This window comes from Vipera berus (assembly GCF_964194415.1).
Source record: "Vipera berus genome assembly, chromosome: 4".
Classification (NCBI taxonomy): Eukaryota; Metazoa; Chordata; class Lepidosauria; order Squamata; family Viperidae; genus Vipera; species Vipera berus.
In genome coordinates, this window is record NC_138206.1 from 93,948,943 (window position 1) to 93,969,140 (window position 20,198).

Consider the following 20,198-nt stretch of genomic DNA (forward strand, 5'->3'; position numbering starts at 1 on the left):
TCGAGGCGCAACAATTAAGAACACCACTAAACAACTGCCAAGGGACTCAGAAAATAAATCTCTGCTGGTCCGCTGGGTTTTGCGGCCCAGATGGGGAAGCCCCACCTAAAAAGAGCGTAGGTGCTTGAATTTCCAGTCACTTCTTTAGCCAGGATACAGTCCGAGTTTCGAAGACGATTATGATTCATGCTCGCCTTCTGAGAGTGAGGAGGTTGTTTTAAGGCCGGAACAAGGGATAAGAAAGTAAGGCAGTCGGACGCAGCTGTTCTTACAGCCTGAATGCCACCCTGCTTCCTCCCACCGAGTCGCACCCGGAATTCAGGCTTGGTACAGGAGCTTATGGTCCCGCCTCTCGCCGGGGCGGGGTTCTTGCAAGCCCGCCTCGATTTCTTTGTGTTCGGCTGCTGGGGCGGTGTGGAATCGTCGGGGCTTTACTAGCTGCGCTGCAAGGAAGGTGGTTTCTTCCTCAACTAAAGCTCCGGCTGCCGACCGTGCCTTGATTATTCGCCTGCGCGTTGCTTGAAGTCGCCATGTCACTGGGATCCAGCCCGGACGCAGGTTTCTCCAGCGAGGAGCTGCTCGCTCTCCGCTTTCCGTTGCACCGTGCCTGCCGCGACGGAGACTTGCCCGCCTTGTGCGCCCTGCTTCAGAGCGCGCCTCGGGAAAGCCTAGCAGCCGAGGACTCCTTCTACGGGTGGACGCCCATCCACTGGGCCGCGCATTTCGGAAAGGTGAGAGAGCCCACCCGGGTCGCGTTCAAAGCAATTCGGCGCGCAGGATGGTTCGGGGGAAGGGAGCCTGCGGTCTCCTCCGGGGCTTGGCGAAAGCAGAGGGGGCGAAAGCGCACCGCTGCCGCCATCTTAAAGGGTATCTCCCGCCTTGGTGTGGGCGGTGGAGAAACGGGCGAGTACAGCCGCCATTCTATGCACGCATCTTGTCTGAGATCTGCTTATAGTTTTTGTCAGCAATTACCAACGGCAGGAGGAAATAAAGACATCTAATTCTCCAGGTGCAAAAGGACACTCTCGGAGCAAGAAAACAGATCCAGTGGTGAAGGGGAACGTTCTCTTTGCTGGACGCATGTTGCAGATGCCCTCATCTTTTTCCTCTTCATGCGCGGGAGCGTTGGGTTGCTAACTCCTTTAATATACCTGTATTCAGATTTGGAAACTTAAGATTAAAGATCATATGGCAGTTCACTTTGCACAAGATGGTTATTTTGGAAGGAATGTCGCAAAAAAGGAATGAGGTGGAATTCAAGACTGAATAAGGAATTAATTACCGTATCTGATTTTCTGACGGTATCTTCACGTAAACGTTAAGCAGCACTCAGGTCTTGTCCTTTTTCTTTCTAACTTTTTTCATATGTTGAAGGGACAAACATATACATACAAATATTGCCTATATGGGTTGCCTCATTTGATACTCTCCGTAGGAGCATTCCCACGTGGTTTGCTTTCTAGAGTGTTATGCCTTCCAACTCGATTTTCCTCTCCAGACAGTGATTATCTTTGGTGTTTGGGATTACCTGTACAGCATGCCCAGTGTTTGTTAAAGTTGTTCGAGCGCTCTGGTGTCAAAAGATACCGTTTTGGGTATACATTTGGTTGAGGAAGCTTCTTGGCTGGCAAATGTAAATCAGTAAATAATTCTAAACTAGATGGTGCCACCACTTACATCAGGCCCACTTTTCCAGTGAAGACAGTACATTAAAAGTTCTGTCGTTGAAGACATTAAGGAATCTGGCAAGGAAATACCTTTGAAATGACCCAGTGGGGCACAGATTGTCTAGTAATGTAATGTTAAACTTGCTACTACATGACTTTCAACCATTCTGGGCAGCTTACACGCTCAAAAAATTATGATCAAATCAGTAAAATGTTTTTAAAAATGCAAAAGGTAAAAATGACAAGCACAAACACCCGTGATTGTATGTATGATGAAGCCCACCATCTTTGTGGATCTCACCTTCTCCAAACTATTAATAATTGCTACTCAGTGACTGACTTTTGTGTTCAGTAATAATTTTTGTTCCCCACATTTTCAGACTTTCTCAAATATAGCCAATGTAAACAGGTCATAAAAGCCAAGAAGTGTTTTGGTTGTGGGATTAGGGCACTCCTCCCCTCTTACTGTTAAGACAGCAGCTTTCTCTTTTATTTTCAGAGGTTACCTCATGAGATACAAGGCTTACTCCTGCAGACTAATTCAAGGATCCTTTACGTAAATTGTTTATTTGGTAGAGTTCCTTTAGTGACCAGAGTTACAACAGCACTGGACAAAGCGAGTTAATGACCGTTTTTTCACATTATCAGAATTCAGGTGCTTGGTGACTTGTTCATATTTATGGTGGTTGCAGTGTCCTGGAGTCACATGATTAATCACCTTTTGCAACCTCCTGACAAGCAGAGTCAAATGAGGAAGCCAGATTCATTAACAAACCTGTTACTAGCTTAACAATTGTGGCAAGAAAGGTTGTAAAATGGGGCAAAACTCACTTAATAAATGTCTCACCTAACAATAGAAATGTTGGGCTCAATTGTGATCATCAATTGAGGACTATCTGTAAAGCAATTTCTTCAGATGGTACTGTTGAGTTATAAGAGAGCCAGTTTGGAACAAAGCAAGCTGGGTGATTTAGAGCCATTCGTTCTCTCCCAGTCCTAGGAAGAAGGAAGGGCAAACCATTTCTGAAAATCTTGCCAAGAAAATAGCAGGGACTTCTTTAGTTGCTAGAAGTCAATGTTCACCCAAAGCCCCTACCCAAAAACCCCCCCACCCCCAAAACATGCCCTATTGAACTCTAGCTTCCTTTCCTGAAATCAGATGTACTGAATTTGACCTTACTTTCAGAATTATAGTCAACCTATTTTAGTTGCCCAAAAGAATGAAATATTCATCTGCTCTTTGGCAGATATATATCTATACATAAGTTGGAGAAGCCAAGTTGAGTTGGAGGTTAAGAATGTTCCAGAAGCACTTATTCTTCATCCCTGCATGTCTCATTGTTTGTTCTTGATAGGGCACCAGGCATTGGGTGACGTTTATCTTGAGTTACAGTGAATGAGGTTTTGCATAGCTATTAATAGTTAATAGCTAATATTAATATTTTAATCATATTTTATCCTTTAACCTAAATGCATAACAAAGACAGTTTTATTTCAAAATGCAATTACCTAAAGAAGCTCTGAATTGACTTACATTTCATTAAATATTTAAAAATTATGGATTTATAAATGCATTTAGCTCTGTAGTTTGTCCAGTTTGTTCAAATATAGTTCTGTAATGATATTGTTCTTATCCATACTATTAATCTTATTGTTTCTACCCCAGTCTGAAGATGCATTATTAGTAACTTTGATGGAATTAAGGAAGTCTTCGATCAGTGACACATTTTTTTAGAATCTCATCTATTTCACCAAAAGAATGATAGAATGTAATGCTTAATTGATTTAATAATATTGTCTGTTTTAATTAAATTCTAATCACTTCTCCATGTTGGCAGGTCTGCGCGACGTTTGGGGAGGTTTGGGGAGGCGCCCAAACCTCCCCAAACGTCGGCAGGTCTGCGCGGAGGAACGGAGACCTGGGGAGGTTTGGGGAGGCGCCCAAACCTCCCCAAACGTCGGCAGGAGGAACGGAGACCTGCCGGCGTTTGGGGAGGTTTGGGGAGGTGCCCAAACGTCGGCAGGTCTGCGCGGAGGAACGGAGACCTGGGGAGGTTTGGGGAGGTGCCCAAACCTCCCCAAACGTCGGCAGGAGGAACGGAGACCTGCCGACGTTTGGGGAGGTTTGGGGAGGCGCCCAAACCACCCCAAACGTCGGCAGGTCTGCGCGGAGGAACGGAGACCTGGGGAGGTTTGGGGAGGCGCCCAAACCTCCCCAAACGTCGGCAGGAGGAACGGAGACCTGCCGACGTTTGGGGAGGTTTGGGGAGGCGCCCAAACCTCCCCAAACGTCGGCAGGTCTGCGCGGAGGAACGGAGACCTGGGGAGGTTTGGGGAGGCGCCCAAACCTCCCCAAACGTCAGCAGGAGGAACGGAGACCTGCCGACGTTTGGGGAGGTTTGGGGAGGCGCCCAAACCTCCCCAAACGTCGGCAGGTCTGCGCGGAGGAACGGAGACCTGGGGAGGTTTGGGGAGGCGCCCAAACCTCCCCAAACGTCGGCAGGAGGAACGGAGACCTGCCGACGTTTGGGGAGGCGCCCAAACCTCCCCAAACGTCGGCAGGTCTGCGCGGAGGAACGGAGACCTGGGGAGGTTTGGGGAGGTGCCCAAACCTCCCCAAACGTCGGCAGGAGGAACGGAGACCTGCCGACGTTTGGGGAGGTGCGCGCGCACCTCCCCAAACCTCCCCAAACTTCGGCAGGTCTCGGACGGCGGTGGCTTGGGAGAGGTGCGCGCGATCCCGGAAGCACCAAAGCCTCGGCCGCGCACAAGTCCTCGCTAAGTTTTTTTGTTGACTGGAGTATAAGCCGAAGTGGAATTTTTCAGCCCAAAAAGTGGGCTGAAAAATTCGGCTTATACTCAAGTATATACGGTACTTTGGCCACCTAATGAGAAGGAAGGACTAATGCTGGGAAAGGTTGAGGACGAGAAGAAGGGGACAAGAGAGAATGAGGTGGCTGGATGGAGTCACTGAAGCAGTAGGCGTGAGCTTAAATGGACTCCAGAAGATGGTAGAGGACAGGAAGGCCTGGAGGAATGTCATCCGTGGGATCGCAATGGGTCAGACACGACTTCGCAACTAGCAACAACAAATAAATAAATATGATTTAACATCTGTCTAAGTGTCTTTTAAAATCATCAAAAACCTAGCTAAAAGGACAGGAGTCATGGGTGATTTTTTAAAAAACCAGGAGTAAGTGACCAGGCAGCATGTTCCACAATGTGAGGTTTACCAGCAAGCAGATTACCCTCTGACCCAGATTCCTTCATCATTGGGGATGGAGAAGAAGAAGCGGGTTCTTAAACAAGCCATCTGTATTACTGCCTGTGGGACATGCTGGCCCTAAGATAATTTAATGGCATATCAGGTAGATCTTTATAGATAATGATCAGAACTCTGAAATAGGTTCAAAAGTTTGATAGTGTAGTGACTGTAAAATAGATATTCTACAATAATAGTACAGGGCTATGTATCTGTAAGAACTACATACCGGTATAAGGAAGGTATCTAATACCATACTAGTCAACATCAAAAACAATGTTGAAAATTGTAAGATTGATTTCTTAGGTAAAGTAAGACAATTAAGAAAGTAACTTTAAAACATTTCCTTCCCACAATCTGGGGTGGGCTGCCTGTTTTACACCAAAGAACTGCTTCTTCCCCAACAGCTTTCTTCAGACTCCTGTATAGAGTCCATCATCCAGTAGTTCAGCTTTTACATTTTGTGTCATTCATAGTTTCTGTAGCATTTTCAAAATGCTGGGTTTAGTCCAATTGCAAGAACATGAGGATATGGGTCACCAAAGTCTTCTGGTTCAGGTGACCATAATTAGTGTGCCAGAAGCTGAGCAAAGGTCCCTGAGGCCGCAGCCTTCACTTCAGGTGGAAGCTACGAGTCCAGGAGCATTCTTGAATCACAAGCTTGTTCCTTTGGGGGTAGGGAGTTATAATCCTGTCTAAGCATGTTAGAGCTTACCAGAGTGGGAATGCCAGAGGTGCTTTAGAATTCAGGTGTTCTGTACAGTTTAGTCTTAGAAGTGCAAAATATGGTAATCTTGAAGATGTGGGAGAGACATAGAAAAGAAAATATTGGTTATAAGAGAGGATTGTACTCTGGTGTTGACATATGGGTGCTTAAAACGCCTTCATTGTAATGTACAATAAGAAGTTTACGTAGGATCTGAGTAGCTTCCATATGACAGTGGACATTACTAGAATGTCCACAGATAATGACTTCTAGGATTATCATACCTTTGATCAAGATTTTCGTGTATTGGCTTTTACAAAGACACAGTAGACATAGACTAATCATATTCATGTCATGTATTCTGATGTACAACGGCCAGTATGTCACAAGTGTCAGGAAAACCCAGGTACATCCCAAATTGCTCACATTATATTGTGTAAAATTTATAAACTATAGAACATCTAGGAAGCCAGAGCTGTAAAACCAGAGTCATACTGTTGTAAAACACCAGTTTGATAGAGTGATCATGGCATAAGGTTAGAAATTGGGGACTTGAGTTCTTTTTTTAAAAAAAAAAAAAGTTGTATTGGTTTTTCAGTTAAAATCTACATATTTAGAAAGCATCATGATGACTGGGTAATCAGAGATTCAGTAACAGAGTTTTCAGTACATAATTCAGGTTACATTATCAAAACATCCTTCTCAATTTCCCTTAACATTTCATACAAGCAGTTTAAACTAATAAATTTCTAGAAATAGCATGGTCAGTTGAAAAATTTGTCAGTTCAATTTCATTGAGATATATCTATGTCCTGTTATTAAAGTTTACCTAATTATAATTTTAATTACATTATTCAAATTTAGCCTTTAGCATCCCAAATAATACTCACAACCCAAATTTCCCTTATTTCATTACATCAAAAATTATAGCATCTAACATGTACACAGTGGCTGAGTAGCTATGTTCTACCTAATAAACATTGTCTGTTTCACATCCTAATAAATCACATGTTACTGACAGGACCACAGCCTATGTTTATCAATCTAGAACTATTTATACACAACCAGATTCTGTTTTAAATTTTAGCTAATTCTTAATTCTTGAATAGAATAATCAAACTTTTTTAACATCAAACGTGGGATCTATAAACCAAATTTCCATTATGTCAGTGCACAAATTATAATGTCTAAAATAAGCCTAATAAATACATAAACACATTCTAGTTCTATCTCATAAACATTTTCTATTTTAGATCCTGATAGATCACTGATTACTAAAAGGATAACCTTTAATGGTTCTGTAAGAACTCACTTTTTAAATCTAATTCGGGCTTTTGTTTTTTTGCCAATCAGGTTTCCAGACCAAGGCCTTTGAATTGCCAGATAGGTCTCTCTTCGCTCCAATACATATTATTTGAATGGTCCACAAAACCCAAACCATTTGTAATCATTATGTTGTTGCCCTGTTAGTTCTAGTCTCTGTATTTGCTCTAAAAACTTTGTCTTCAGTTCGGTCTGGATTCCTCTTCCGTCTGGGTTCATCTGCTTTAAATAGAGAGTCTTATCCAATTTTGTAATTACCGGTAATGCTTGGCTATCCAGGCTTTCAGGAAAGTGTCTTTGTTGATCTTCCACGTCCTCTATGTTAACATCGCTATCTTGCACATTACGTTTTCCCATAGTATGTTGTTGGTCCTTAAGGTTATTTGCCATAGTGATAGTTCCTTGTACTTTTAAAGTTGTCGGTACTTTAGATAGTTGTTGCTTATATTCCTCTATCTCAATAGTAATATCTTCCAATTTTATTATATTCTGAAGTGTAAATTCTTTAGTTGCAGTCTGGGTTTCAATTTGTGACTTTTAAGGTTGGCATGTAAATTATTAAATCTGGAGATAGACATCTCAGTGACTCTATAGATTGTTTCAAGTATGAGATTATAATTAAGCAAGGTTTGTGGCTGATCCTTCTCCATTTTGTAATAATTATAAATAGTCCTTAGTGGAAGCTATTTTTCAAACAAAAATCAGTAAGAGTCCACCTCCACAAGTCTAAGCCAAATTCATCTCCAGCTGTTTCAGGTTTTTATCTTAATGCCAAGGTCAGTCTAAAATGTAAGCAAGCTTGTTTGCCAATAGTACTCATTAAATATCCTCAGAGTACTTCAAAAGACAGTATCTTTTTATTTATTTCTTTTTTTGTCCCCTTTTTAGACTAATAGGTAGAATAGTCCATTTCTGTAAATATAGGAACTTTGGGCCAAAAGTAGAAAAGCAGTCCAGTAAATCAGTTTAATTTAGTAGAAGGCTGTTTCTTTTCTCTCCCAGTGTAGACAAAGGCTGCTCTTGAGGAGGGTGAGGGGAAAAAAAATCCCTTCCCTCCTCGCAGGGAGGGGGGAAACAAATTCAAGAAGCTTTTGACAGGGAACGTAGACAATTAAGAAAACAAGAAGGCAATTCTCACCCAGTTTTCAAGTGCTTTGTTGTGCTTTTGGCTTCGGCAGGAAATGGCTAAATGATGGGCCATGGGAGTGGCCAATCCTTTCTTCTTCGGTTCGGAGAGTAGCTCCAAACCAACGGGAGGGCCGCCGCCCTTCTACCACCGACTGGAGAGACCTCTTCCCCACTCATCGTTCCCCACTCATCGCCCCTCCAGTGCGACTTTCAACCCCTTTACAGGCCTCCCCCCCCCAATGAAATCCAGGCGACATGAGGAGCAAATCCCTCACACGTCTGGGAGCACTGAAATTCCGGAACCGGAAGCCGGGACTTGAGTTCTAATACCCCCTTGGACAAGAAACCAGCTGGGTGACTTTGGGCTGGTTGCTCTCTATCTGCCCTAGGAAGGAGGCAGTGGCAAACCATTTCCAGGAGTCAATCCTGACTCAAAGGGACAAAAAGAAAGAGACTTATTTTATCCAAATATCATATAGAAAGGCTTTGTGTATAAGTGTTGGCTATAAAATATAACAGCTAAGACTGATATATGTGATATGAAGTTAACGTATGCTGAAACATCATTTTTTTCTTTCCTTTTTAGCTGGAATGCCTAATGCAGTTAGTGAGAGCTGGGGCGACTGTAAATACCTATACAACACGTTTTGCGCAAACTCCAGCCCATATTGCTGCTTTTGGAGGACATCCTCATTGTCTCAACTGGTTAATTCAATCAGGGGCCAACATAAACAAGCAGGTATCAATATTTTTTCACATTCTAAATGTTATTCTAAAATTGTGAGCCAATGCTAATTCAAGAAGTTCTATTATTGCTTTTGGATATAGTTCCTTTCATGCAATCATTGGATGCTTACAGATTCCGAGGCATGTTCGAGATGAGGATTTGCATTCTGTGTCCCTCTTTTGCATGTTCTCAGTTTTGGAATAAGACATGCCCATTGAGAGTTGCTGTGTCTTATGGAAGTTACTATATTCAATTAGAAAGTAGTCTCTGTACTGATTGAATCATTATATAGGTCAGTGAACAAAAGGATTGTTGAAATATGAGTGGAAGCTTCTTTTAGCACAGTTCACAAACAAAGATGCAGAACATGCACTCATCTTCAACCATTCTCTCTTTACATTCTGCAGAAAAATATTTTGTCCTTTTAATATATATTTCATGTAACTCACATAATACCCTGAATATATTTGAAAACATTAGTTGAAAAACAAAAATACAATTAGTTCAGAGTAAAACTAAATCTTAAATATTGGAATATACTCTGTTGTAAGCAATAAAAGGTTCAGTTGAACAAATGTATTGACTTAACGTTTTAATTTTACTGTATTTATCAAATCATTTCATGCATCTGAAATAGACAGTAAAAGTCTGCTGCATTACATATAAAGATGTTTTCCATTCAAACCCAGAGTGCTCAGATGTATCACTGAATGGTAATCATTGTATTTATACTCTAGAATTTAAAAGTAGGCCCTGAGGCTTCTTAGAATTACAGCTTATTTTAGATGGTATTTTATGAGATTTGTTGATAATTTTTTCATCTGCTGGAAGGCGAGTTGCATTATACAGAGGCCGCGCCCACCCCAGCTCCAGCAATGCAAAAAAAAAGCTGTGATATGTCACAACATGTCACATGACGGTAAGTTTGACACCCATGTTCTAGAAAACGTCATCCAGGAATAAGATAAAAAAAATGTAAAGGATGCTGGATAATGACGAATGATGATCCATGGGAATAGCCTCCCAGATATGTTTCCTTGTAATATTTTCTGAAACATAGCTGTAACAATACTCATCCCTTCCCTGTGGGCATCTGAATGATACCTAGAGTTTTTGGGTCCATGTAAACTGCTGCATATTTATGACAGCCTAACAGAATTATTTGGTAGATCTCTTGCTGAATTACAGTAAAGTTTTTGAAATCTAGCTAAAATTATAATAGAAATGCAACTTGATTAAACTGCCTGATTTTTAAAGGGTTTTGGAGTTTTGCAGATGAATTCTTCTTAGTTTAAGGTTACTTCAATTAAATACAAATGGTATGGCCTTGGCAAATCAGGAGTAGGCTTCAGGTCATAGCCAAGATCCAAAATTTAAGGTATTATGAGATTTATTTATTTATTTTATTTTAATCCCATTTATATCCCGCCCTTCTCCGAAGACTCAGGGCGGCTTACAATTTAAAGCACAAATCAATGTGCTTAGGAATAGCCTTCATTCTATGTATATGCCTGCTTATTAGGGCTTTCGCCCCCCCCCAAGCGGCATTATTACAAAGTCAACTTATTGCCCCCAACAATCTGGGTCCTCATTTTACCTACCTCAGAAGGATGGAAGGCTGAGTCAACCTTGAGCCTGGTGGGACTCGAACCTGCACTAATTGCAGGCAGCTGGTGTTACTTAAGGAGGCATTAACCCACTGCTCCACCAAGGCTCATAACAATGCAGTGACTTGGGAATTATCTTTGAACTGATACAGGTAATCCCAGGCTATGAGTGCAGTTGGGACCAGATTTTCTGTTGTAAATTGACAAACCCATGTAACTGTTTTTACAACATTTTTTGTGGTGATCATTAAACTAATGCTATGGTCGTAAGTGCAAACTCATTCTTCCAAATGGACATCTTTTTTATTTTTTATTTTTTAATCCCATTTATATCCCGTCCTTCTCCGAAGACTCAGGGCGACTTACAATCTAAAGCACAAATCAATGTGCTTAGCAATATTGAATATCTAATTGAAACTAGTAAAAAGAATTGTATGTTGTGGTCATATGAAATGAACCTTTATTGTCAAAGTACAACTATGTGTACATTGAGATTAGCTGAGCCTCCCTTTGTGCTCCCACCCCCCAACACACAGTGACAACAAACCCTCCATCTTACTACGCCATGTGAACCAACTACATCACACACCGGCCTCCCAAGTCAATTCTGCATAAAATTCAAAAAAGTTCACAAAAGTTATTTCTCATTCAAAAGCCTAACAGCCCACAGATAAAAGCTGTTTTTCAGCCAGTTGGTGCGGCTGGCTATACTCCTATATCTCCTACCCGATGGTAGGAGAGTAAAGAGATATCGTCCAGGGTGTGAGTCATCCCTGAGAATTTTCCTCACTCTTCCAAGGCAACGAGCCCTGGCGATATCCAGTGGTGTCAGGGGACAGCCCACAATGTCTTGTGATGTACTTACCACCCTCTGTAATACTCTCCTATCCGTGGCTGTCAGACCAGCATACCAAACCACAATACCATACGAGAGGACGCGCTCTATAGTAGACCGGTAAAAGAGGGTCATTAGCTGTTGTTCTACCCTGTTCTTCTGCAAGACCCTGAGAAAGTGAAGCCTCTGTTGGGCCTTTCTAGCCACCTGGGTTGTATTAACTTTCCAGGTCAGATCTTCACAGAGGTAGACTCCCAAAAATTTAAAGGAGGAAACTCTCTCCACACAGTCCTCCCCGATGTAAAGTGGGGCAGGTTCCTCCTTTTTTCTCCAGAAGTCTAGCACCATCTCTTTCGTCTTATGACTCCGGGATGCTGCATCCAGTCATAAAGGTAAGCAGTTGCCAAGCATCCAAAATGTGGGTACATAATTTTATTTGTGTGACATGACACAACATTTTACAAAGGCCATAAAAGTATTCATTCTGGCCTGTGACAAGTCAAGGACTGTGATAAGAGATTTCAAGAGAGAAAATCAGGTTGATGATTGTTCTCTTTCACACTGCTATTTTAATCAGTAAAGTACGTGGCAATGAATGTGGTCCACCAGCTTAAATATCCCACTGTTAGAACATCCGTCACCCAAAACAATTCTGAATAAACATACCTATTTAGCAGGTGTTGCAGAGATTCTGTTTCCAACTGTGTAACTAGGATGTAGAAGATAGAGAAAAGGAATGAAGGCAGATTAAATTATTTTCATTTTGTTGTTTTGATTCAATATCTATTATTCAGTTTTGAAAATTATCATAGTTGGCATCCCATAAGGATATTTTTCATGTATTATCTGTCTTAACAAACTTGCTTTCTGCATCAGCTAGGACAATGATGTCATGTCTTAGAAGATTTCATTTCTACACTGAGTTTGTGATTTGATATCTGCCACCACATGATCTCACCTATACAGGAGACATATTCTAGACCTTGTATCCTATGTAACACTTTGTGACAGAGAGATTACTCTGTGTTCTTTCAGATATGAACTGATTAAAATTGAGTGCCTATATACTACAAGTGCTTTGTATGTCAGAGTATTCTTGGGAACCTCTCTCCCTTTATTTGTTAGTGATAATGTTGAGTTGTCTCTTGATTAGTCAAGTCAACTGGGTTCTATCTGACTGTGATTAAGGGAAATAATCAGTGTTCCCATGTCAGTAGGACATGTCTCCTTTTCAAAGAAAACAGTTGCAAGTTAGTTGTGAAAAGTAGGGCTATCCATGAAAAGTATCTGGAAGCTTCCAGTATCTTTAAATAAAACATGGTAGCTCATTTGCTAGTTGTAGGGTATCAAGATGGTAGGATGCCTGATAATTGCCTTCTGAATACAACATAAGATTCTCATGTTAACTTTTGAACCAATAAATAGTATAGATTCTGCTCTTAGAGGGACTGTTTCTCCTATTATGAATCTGCTAATATTAGGTTCTGTAAGAAAGGCTTTTCAAAAAATAACTGCTTTTACCTACTCATTTGTTGGCATACCCAAAAGAAATTGTCTCCCAAGTTTAAGATCATTCAGTTCAATTTTATTTGTAGCCAAAAGGCCCAAAAGAAAGTTACAAATTTAATATAAACTTGACAATGGATAATATTTTTAACACTACTTAATAGACCCCAAACCCCAATTCATTGATTTGTTACTAAGGCATTGTTTTTGTGGCCATAGGTAAAAAATGTAGCTACTCTAATCTTTAAAATATTGACCTGCAAGCATATATTTTTCACATATTCAGAAGTATCCCTTTTTGATTTAGGCTTTAAAATAGGCCAGATAACTAACAAAATTCACAGTATAAAAAGGTGTGGTCTGCCATTCAGGAAGAATATACTACTGTGTTTTCCTGAAAATAAGACCCGGTCTTATAATTTTTTTGCCTCCAAAATAGGCACTGGGTCTTATTTTGGGGGGGGGTTGTCTTACCTCAGGACCACTATAGCCAGGCCTCCCACACCCCGACACCTGTTGCGCTGCTGTTTGACTTCAGTGGCCACTTGCGGCTGGACGCCATGTGGCGCATTGCGCCATTGCTGCTCTAAGGGGTAGGGGGGGTGAAGCTGCCCCATGGGCCCTACATCCGCTTACCTTACCAGTAGGACTGCCGCAGCCAGGCCTCCCACGCTCTGACACTTGTCAAGCCGTGTGGCTCATCACACCAGTGCCGCTGCTGGCAGCAGGAGGTTGCACAGTCCTTCGGGCTGTTGTTGCTTACAGCAGGACGCCACGTGGTGTTTCACACCGTTGCTGTCGCTTGTGGCAGGATGCCGCATGGCACTTCGGGCCCTTTCTGCCGCTCACGGCAAGAAGCCGAGCGGCTCTTCAGGCCATTGCCATCATTCGCAGCAGGACACCGCATGGTGTTTCGGACCCTTTCCACCACTCGTGGCAAGGAAAGGGTGCGAAGTGCCACATGGCGTCCTGCTGCAAGCAACAGCAATGGCCGGAAGCGCTATGCAACCTCCTGCCTCATGCGGCGGTACTGACATGACGAGCCACACGGCTTGACAAGTGTCAAGGCGTGGGAGGCCTGGCTGTGGCAGTCCTACTGACAAGGTAAGCAGGTGTGGGGCACGTAGGGCAGCTTCACACACACCCTGCCCCCCCCCCCAAACTAGGGCTTACTTTTGGGGGCTTATATTAGGCCCACCCCTGAAAATCAAGCTGGGGCTTATTTTCTGGGGAGGGGCCTTTCGGGGAAACATGGTAGGAACAAAATCATTGTGAGATGGGAATTATTTGATACATTTTATCAAAGCCTTTTGAATTAAGTTTTAGAATGTACTTATTTGGGTATTATCTTTGCACATTTATTAAAGCACTTAAAATAATACTTTTAATCAGACTTTTAAATATTAATAGTTTAGTATGTATAATTTAAACATTACTTTTATCTTTTATTTTGTATTTTTCCCTTCAATGTTAATTAGCAAGGCAGAATATAAATTAATGGAACATATTAGCAAATCTGGCAATTCATCTTGATTCTGCTTGTCCTAGCCAGATAATTTTATACAATTTTGAACCATAGTACAGTTAATTATTCATCTTTCTCTTTGTTAGGTGATATTATCCAGATGACATTTCTATTATCTTTAATCCAAGAAGCCTTCATTGAAGTCATATGTAGTTTAAGTTAATTTGCTATGTTTTTGCTACAGGATTATGTTGGTGAAACTCCTATTCACAAAGCAGCCCGATCTGGTAGTATGGAATGCATAAATGCCCTTGTGGCTCATGGAGCTCAAAGAGAGTAAGTAATGTTGGGGGATATTTTCAGTAGTTGTATGTCTAGTTAACTAACATAGAACAGTGGATTCAGGTATTAACAAAGAAATCCAGAACAGTGGACAACATAGAAATTATTTCAGTTAAGACATGTTGAACTACGCAAGTGCTACATATTTATAATATCCTTCAGCACTTGCAGTGCACATTTACTCATTGAGGTAACTCGAATTCCTGTGTAAGTGTGCGTAAAGTAATAACAGTGTCTGTCATATAGAAAACGTATGTATTAGTTAATACAGTTTATTGTATTTTAGATGAATTATTTTAATAACATAACTGTAAAAAAGACAGACCATCTAGATCAGGCATGTCAAACTGATGGCCCGCAGGCTGGATGCGTCACGCCAAAACCCCACCCACCTTATTGCTGGCAATGGGGAAAAAGTCGCAATACATCATGCGACGACACATGATGTCGCAATTTTGACATGCCTGATCTAGATATTTGCCAAAATGGAATTTCAGGCATGCATGTTTAGTAGTTTTTTGTAGTTTTGTTCTTTAACTTTTTCTTTAAAGGTGTTATGCCCTGCAAAATACTCAGAAAATCTCAATGACAACATACTGCTTGGACAAAATGGATGCAGTGTTCACTAGAACTGTTGAGTATAAGCTACGTGGCTTATAATATAAATGACATTAGCATTTTCTCTTGAAGCTAGTTATATTAAATAGTGTGTTATAATTTAATCTGAAGAATAAACTTTCAGTTTAGTGCAACAGAATTCACTGCTTCTTTAACCCTTTGGTTTCCATTTTAATTAATCTGCTAATATTGAAATTCAACAGAGATACAGAATCTTCCTGTGCATCTTTTTAAGCTATTCAACAAATGGTCTTGCTAAAAAATACTTCGCTTTTATTTATTGCCATAAAAATATTGCCTTGAAATTTCTTTTCCCCGCTCCTATGTACTTTAAGAATAACATTTCATTTATGTTTTCAAAACTGAATGCCTAAAATTAAGCCATTTTTTATTTTGAGGAGATACTATCTTAAACTAAAAGTCTTAGAACAAGAGAAATGTTAAAAAGATATGAGCATTAACTATTAAATTTATGAAGAGTATTCATTTTACATAACAGGAAATTTTGCACAGTGGCTATTGAATTTTTCTGATTTAATAGTTGCTGTGATATGTTTCAAATATCACTTATTAGTAGAAAGCTAATTGGCTGCACCAGCTTAACATATTTAACTTTTCTATGGTATTTCCTTTTGCTTTCCAGTTGATTTGTTTGCTTGAAGATAAAAAGTTCAGAGAGAGGCAATTTCTCTCTCAAAACTAGTTGCTGGGAAACATAGGGGGATACTGCACTCAGGTTCATTTTAAAACAACAATACCTTTATTGATTAGCCCGTGGACCATATCAAGGTGCAGAGTTCCAAACACACGTTATACTAAAATGCAATAAAAACAATTTAGAATGCACTGCACTCAGCTTCATTTTAAAAATTGCTTTTTGAAGCATTTTCTATTGGAATATGGCCACCAGTCTTGCACATATTTTTAAAGTTTGCTATTTAGTAGAAACCTTCCAGTAATTAATATTACTTGGCTCACATTATCAGGGTATTTGCAAGTCTTGTAAATAACAATTACATTACATACTAGGTATCATAAAAGAATATTATTGTTGCAAGTAGAAAAGCACTAGTCCTGAATAAACAGAAGAACCTAAGTCAGGAGATTCATTTATTCTAATTGTACTCAAAGGTTTTGATCATGGCATTCCAAATGTATCTTTTGTATGCAATGCTTTTTTTGTAAAAGAAAAAGTTGCCGGAACTCGCACATGTCATACAGCTCCCTTGCCTACCCTACAAGGTTCCATCCAAAAAAGGTGCCGGAACTCCGTTCTGAGCATTCTATGACAAAAAAGCCCTGTTTGTATGTATTCCTTCTGGGCTCTTGTCACTGATAGCATCTTGGAAGCCAAGCAGTTTAGATTTCTTATACTAAGTGCAGATACATGACAATACCTCTTATTTACCTAGAATACCTGGTAAGCAGCTACATGTGCGTTACAACCATGGACACCTTTCAAATTAAAGATGCTTTAAAATGTGATGTTTGAAAACATGTCTTTCAAAGTATTAGAATGTTCTAGTTTTGGAGTGTTCATTTCTACCTCCTCAGTTTCAAATTTGAAATGTTTTACACGCTGCTGTTCAAAAAAACAAGAATCCACTAGACTTGGGTGGCTAAATTTTTTAATAAATGATAATGATAATAACATTATCATTACTAACTACATTAGAAGACTGTTAGCATTTGACTGACTTCCAAAGAATTTTTGTTACTCTTGTGTAATTTTACTTAAAACTTTAGAATTGGTAGTCACAACTAATAATTGCAGAATACTATATAAGAGTTCGATTGTTCTAGCTTTCAAATTGAGATAGTAATATCCTCATTATTTACCTATGTGGAAATGAAAATTTAGGCATTATTTTGAAAACTGGAGATAGTACGTTTGTCATATTATACAATATGGTAAGCAAATCTGAAGAATAAAACATGTTGGCAATACAAAGTACAAATCCCATGCTATTTTTAAATCTGGTGGTACTTACCAGAAAGCATTCAGTAAAGTCAGTAAGAGTCAACAGTACAGAAATATTAATAACATGCTGTGCTAATTGAACCCCTGCATTCTGTTTGACCTTGACTTACTGTGGAACTGGCTCTTATTATTGTTTTGCTACAGAGCAAAAATGCTGGCTTTTAAAAATAAATAAATGACAAAGTGCATTTCCAGCTCTTCATGTTATATAAAACTGGTACATTGGGATGATTGAAAAAATGAGATCATCCATATATACTTTGCCTTGAATACTTTCAAGGAACATGTATCTAAACCTTTAAGCTTAAAACTAAAAATACTTTTCATCTTTAGACATGAAAAATACTGTTTAACATATAAGCATTTGATTACCTATAATGCTAATACAATATAGAATTTAAATTATTACCATTTAACTGAAATGGAAGGCTCTTTATTTTCAGTACCTTCCTTTATATTTTTAGTTTATTCCTGTAAAAAGGATGAACTTGCAGTTCTGAAATAAAGCAAATAAAAGTAATGTAAGTCAAGATGCTTTGTTTGCTCTAATACTTAAGTTGGATTTTAAAGTTGTTTATACTTTAATAGAAAGCAATGTTAAATAAACCACAGTGGAAAATATTTTGATGTTTTTGTGGTATTTCTCATTTTAGCTGGAGCATATTCTGTGACAGTATGCCCAACTGACATAAACTTGGTTGCTCCATTAACTTGATTCTGTATTCATGGACACGTGAAGAGGGGAAGCAGGTGGTCTCAATGTCCTCATGTCAGTAAAGGTTTGAGGTGTAACTTTTTAATGTGGACAGATATATTTATTATCCATATTAGTGAAGTTTGATGAAAATGAAAATTGCATAAATTTGAGTTGTATATGTACAGGTTTGGGTGCCATGTTTTCTTTTGCCTTTTTAGCATGATAGTAATACAGTACTAAATATGAAGATACACTTCTTTTATAATGTTCTCTAATATAAATACACATTCATAAGCTTAATTTTTATAAACATCTTATTAAACTATACAGCAATACATGAACATGTAGTATTAAATGGAAAAGGGGTATGTACTTTCTTATTAACAAATACATGAAAATGAACAAATACCTAACACAGGAGTCTTCAGTTAAAATTTCCCTAACATTATCTATCCATTTTCTTGCAGCTTTTTTATTTTATTTTTTAAAAAGTTTTATTGATTTTTTTTTATTTTTACATTTAAATATTTAAAAAGCAACGTGGCGGCTGAGTTAATTGATAATTCAATAACATACAAATATCTTTAGTACAAGTCTCAAACTATTACATTAAATATTTCCTCTCTTTTCCTCTTAGTGTTTACTGTCTCATATTTACACTAATACAATTCTTATTATATCAATATTTTTAGTTTATACATATCCTAGTTATTTTAACATTCAATCTTTATAGACTATCAATGTCCTAATTAGTTTTTCCCAATTTTTAGTTTTCCATTGATATGTAAATTTAACATTTAATATTTACAATTTCCAAGTTTTAAATAACCACAGTTCCCTTTATCCGAATTCATCACAAAATCTGATGTTCAGGATACATGTCTTATCTATTTGAATATATTCTATTTCTCACCATCTTGCATCAACTAATTAATAATACAGTAGAACATTCTTATTTTCTATTAATTTCCAAATATCTTAAATTTAGTAACCAAATTTTCCCTTATTTCAACATTAAATACTTCCTCTTTTTTTCTCTTGGTGTCTACTATCTCATATTTAAGCTAGTAATTTTTATTACAGCAGCTAAAACATATTTGTTATATTAATAGAGTTTTAGCTTGTATATATCTTGATTACTTTTACATTCAACCTTTATAAGCAAATCAATATTCAAATTTAACTTTTTAATATTTATACTTCCAAGTTTTAAACGACCAAAGTTTTCTTTATCTCAGCTCATAAAAAAATCTAGTATATAAAGTACACATCTTGTCTATTTGAATATGTTCTATTTTAATTCTCACTAATAAGTCAAAACCCCAATTTTCTTCAGCCTTCTTCTAGCTTTCTTTCTTTGCCAACTCACCTTCCATGTCCGTGCTTTTAAATCAACAAATAGATCTTCCTGTATTATATATATTGTTTGAAGTAAAGAAGGCCATCCAGTCGCCATTTTTTTTGGTGACAAAAAACAAATCGTGTCTCTATTTTTCCATCGATGTAGTTGTCCTGAAATGTTTATCTCCCCTTCGGTCTGTTCTTCTTCTTGATCCTCAGGTTTCTTCTGGTTTATATAGAAAGTCTTTTCCCTTTTCCATGTTTTCAGTCTCTTTTCTGGGCTTTCCATTAACTGTGTTTTTCGGTCAATTGAATCTTCTATCATAATATTTAATTGTTTCACTTTTTCTATTACATTCTGCGTAGTTAATTCTTTAGTTGTAATCAAAGTTTGGGTTCGTATATCTAGGCTGACATCTTGTTCTTTTCTGTAGCTTCTTATTTCATCAGTAGCACGATAGTCATACAGTACTAAATATGAAGATACACTTCTTTTATAACATTCTCTGTAATATAAATACATATTCATAAGCTTGATTTTTATAAACATCTTATTAAACTATACAGCAATACATGAACATGTAGTATTAAATGGAAAAGGGGTATGTACTTTCTTATTAATAAATACATGTAAATGAACAAATACCTAGCACAGGAGTCTTCAGTTTGCAGCTTTTTTGCAGGTTGTGGCTTATAAGTATTTAGACTTAGGATGATTTCAGAATTGTAGGACTTAAGGAGAAAGTGTTAAGGGTCAGATGAATGATTTCTGGGAGACAGCTTTAATATAGTCCATTGAATTTTAAGATTAAACAAAATTACAAATAACATGGCTCAGTACATTTTCATCATTCCAGAATAACTCCAGTCTTACACTATTAAATGGAAGCCTTTGTATTAAAAAAGAAAGAAAAAACTTTGCTAGATTGATCAGCTTTCCTGTTTTACTCATCTTGGCAACTGGGTATTTATATTCATTCCCATATATTGCAT

At 38.6% G+C, this 20,198-nt stretch overlaps 1 protein-coding gene across 1 annotated transcript in view; it reads left to right on the forward strand.

The window, feature by feature from the left end:
* The first annotated feature begins 419 nt into the window (after nucleotides 1–419).
* Nucleotides 420–20,198, forward strand: part of ANKRD10 (ankyrin repeat domain 10) — a 35,282-nt gene continuing 15,503 nt past the window's right edge. Inside the window, exons 1-3 of the mRNA XM_081327493.1 lie at nucleotides 420–731; nucleotides 8,673–8,825; nucleotides 14,471–14,562. Of these exons, the coding sequence (XP_081183619.1) occupies nucleotides 531–731; nucleotides 8,673–8,825; nucleotides 14,471–14,562 (446 nt within the window). The 5' untranslated portion in view covers nucleotides 420–530. The remainder of the gene's footprint in view (nucleotides 732–8,672; nucleotides 8,826–14,470; nucleotides 14,563–20,198) is intronic.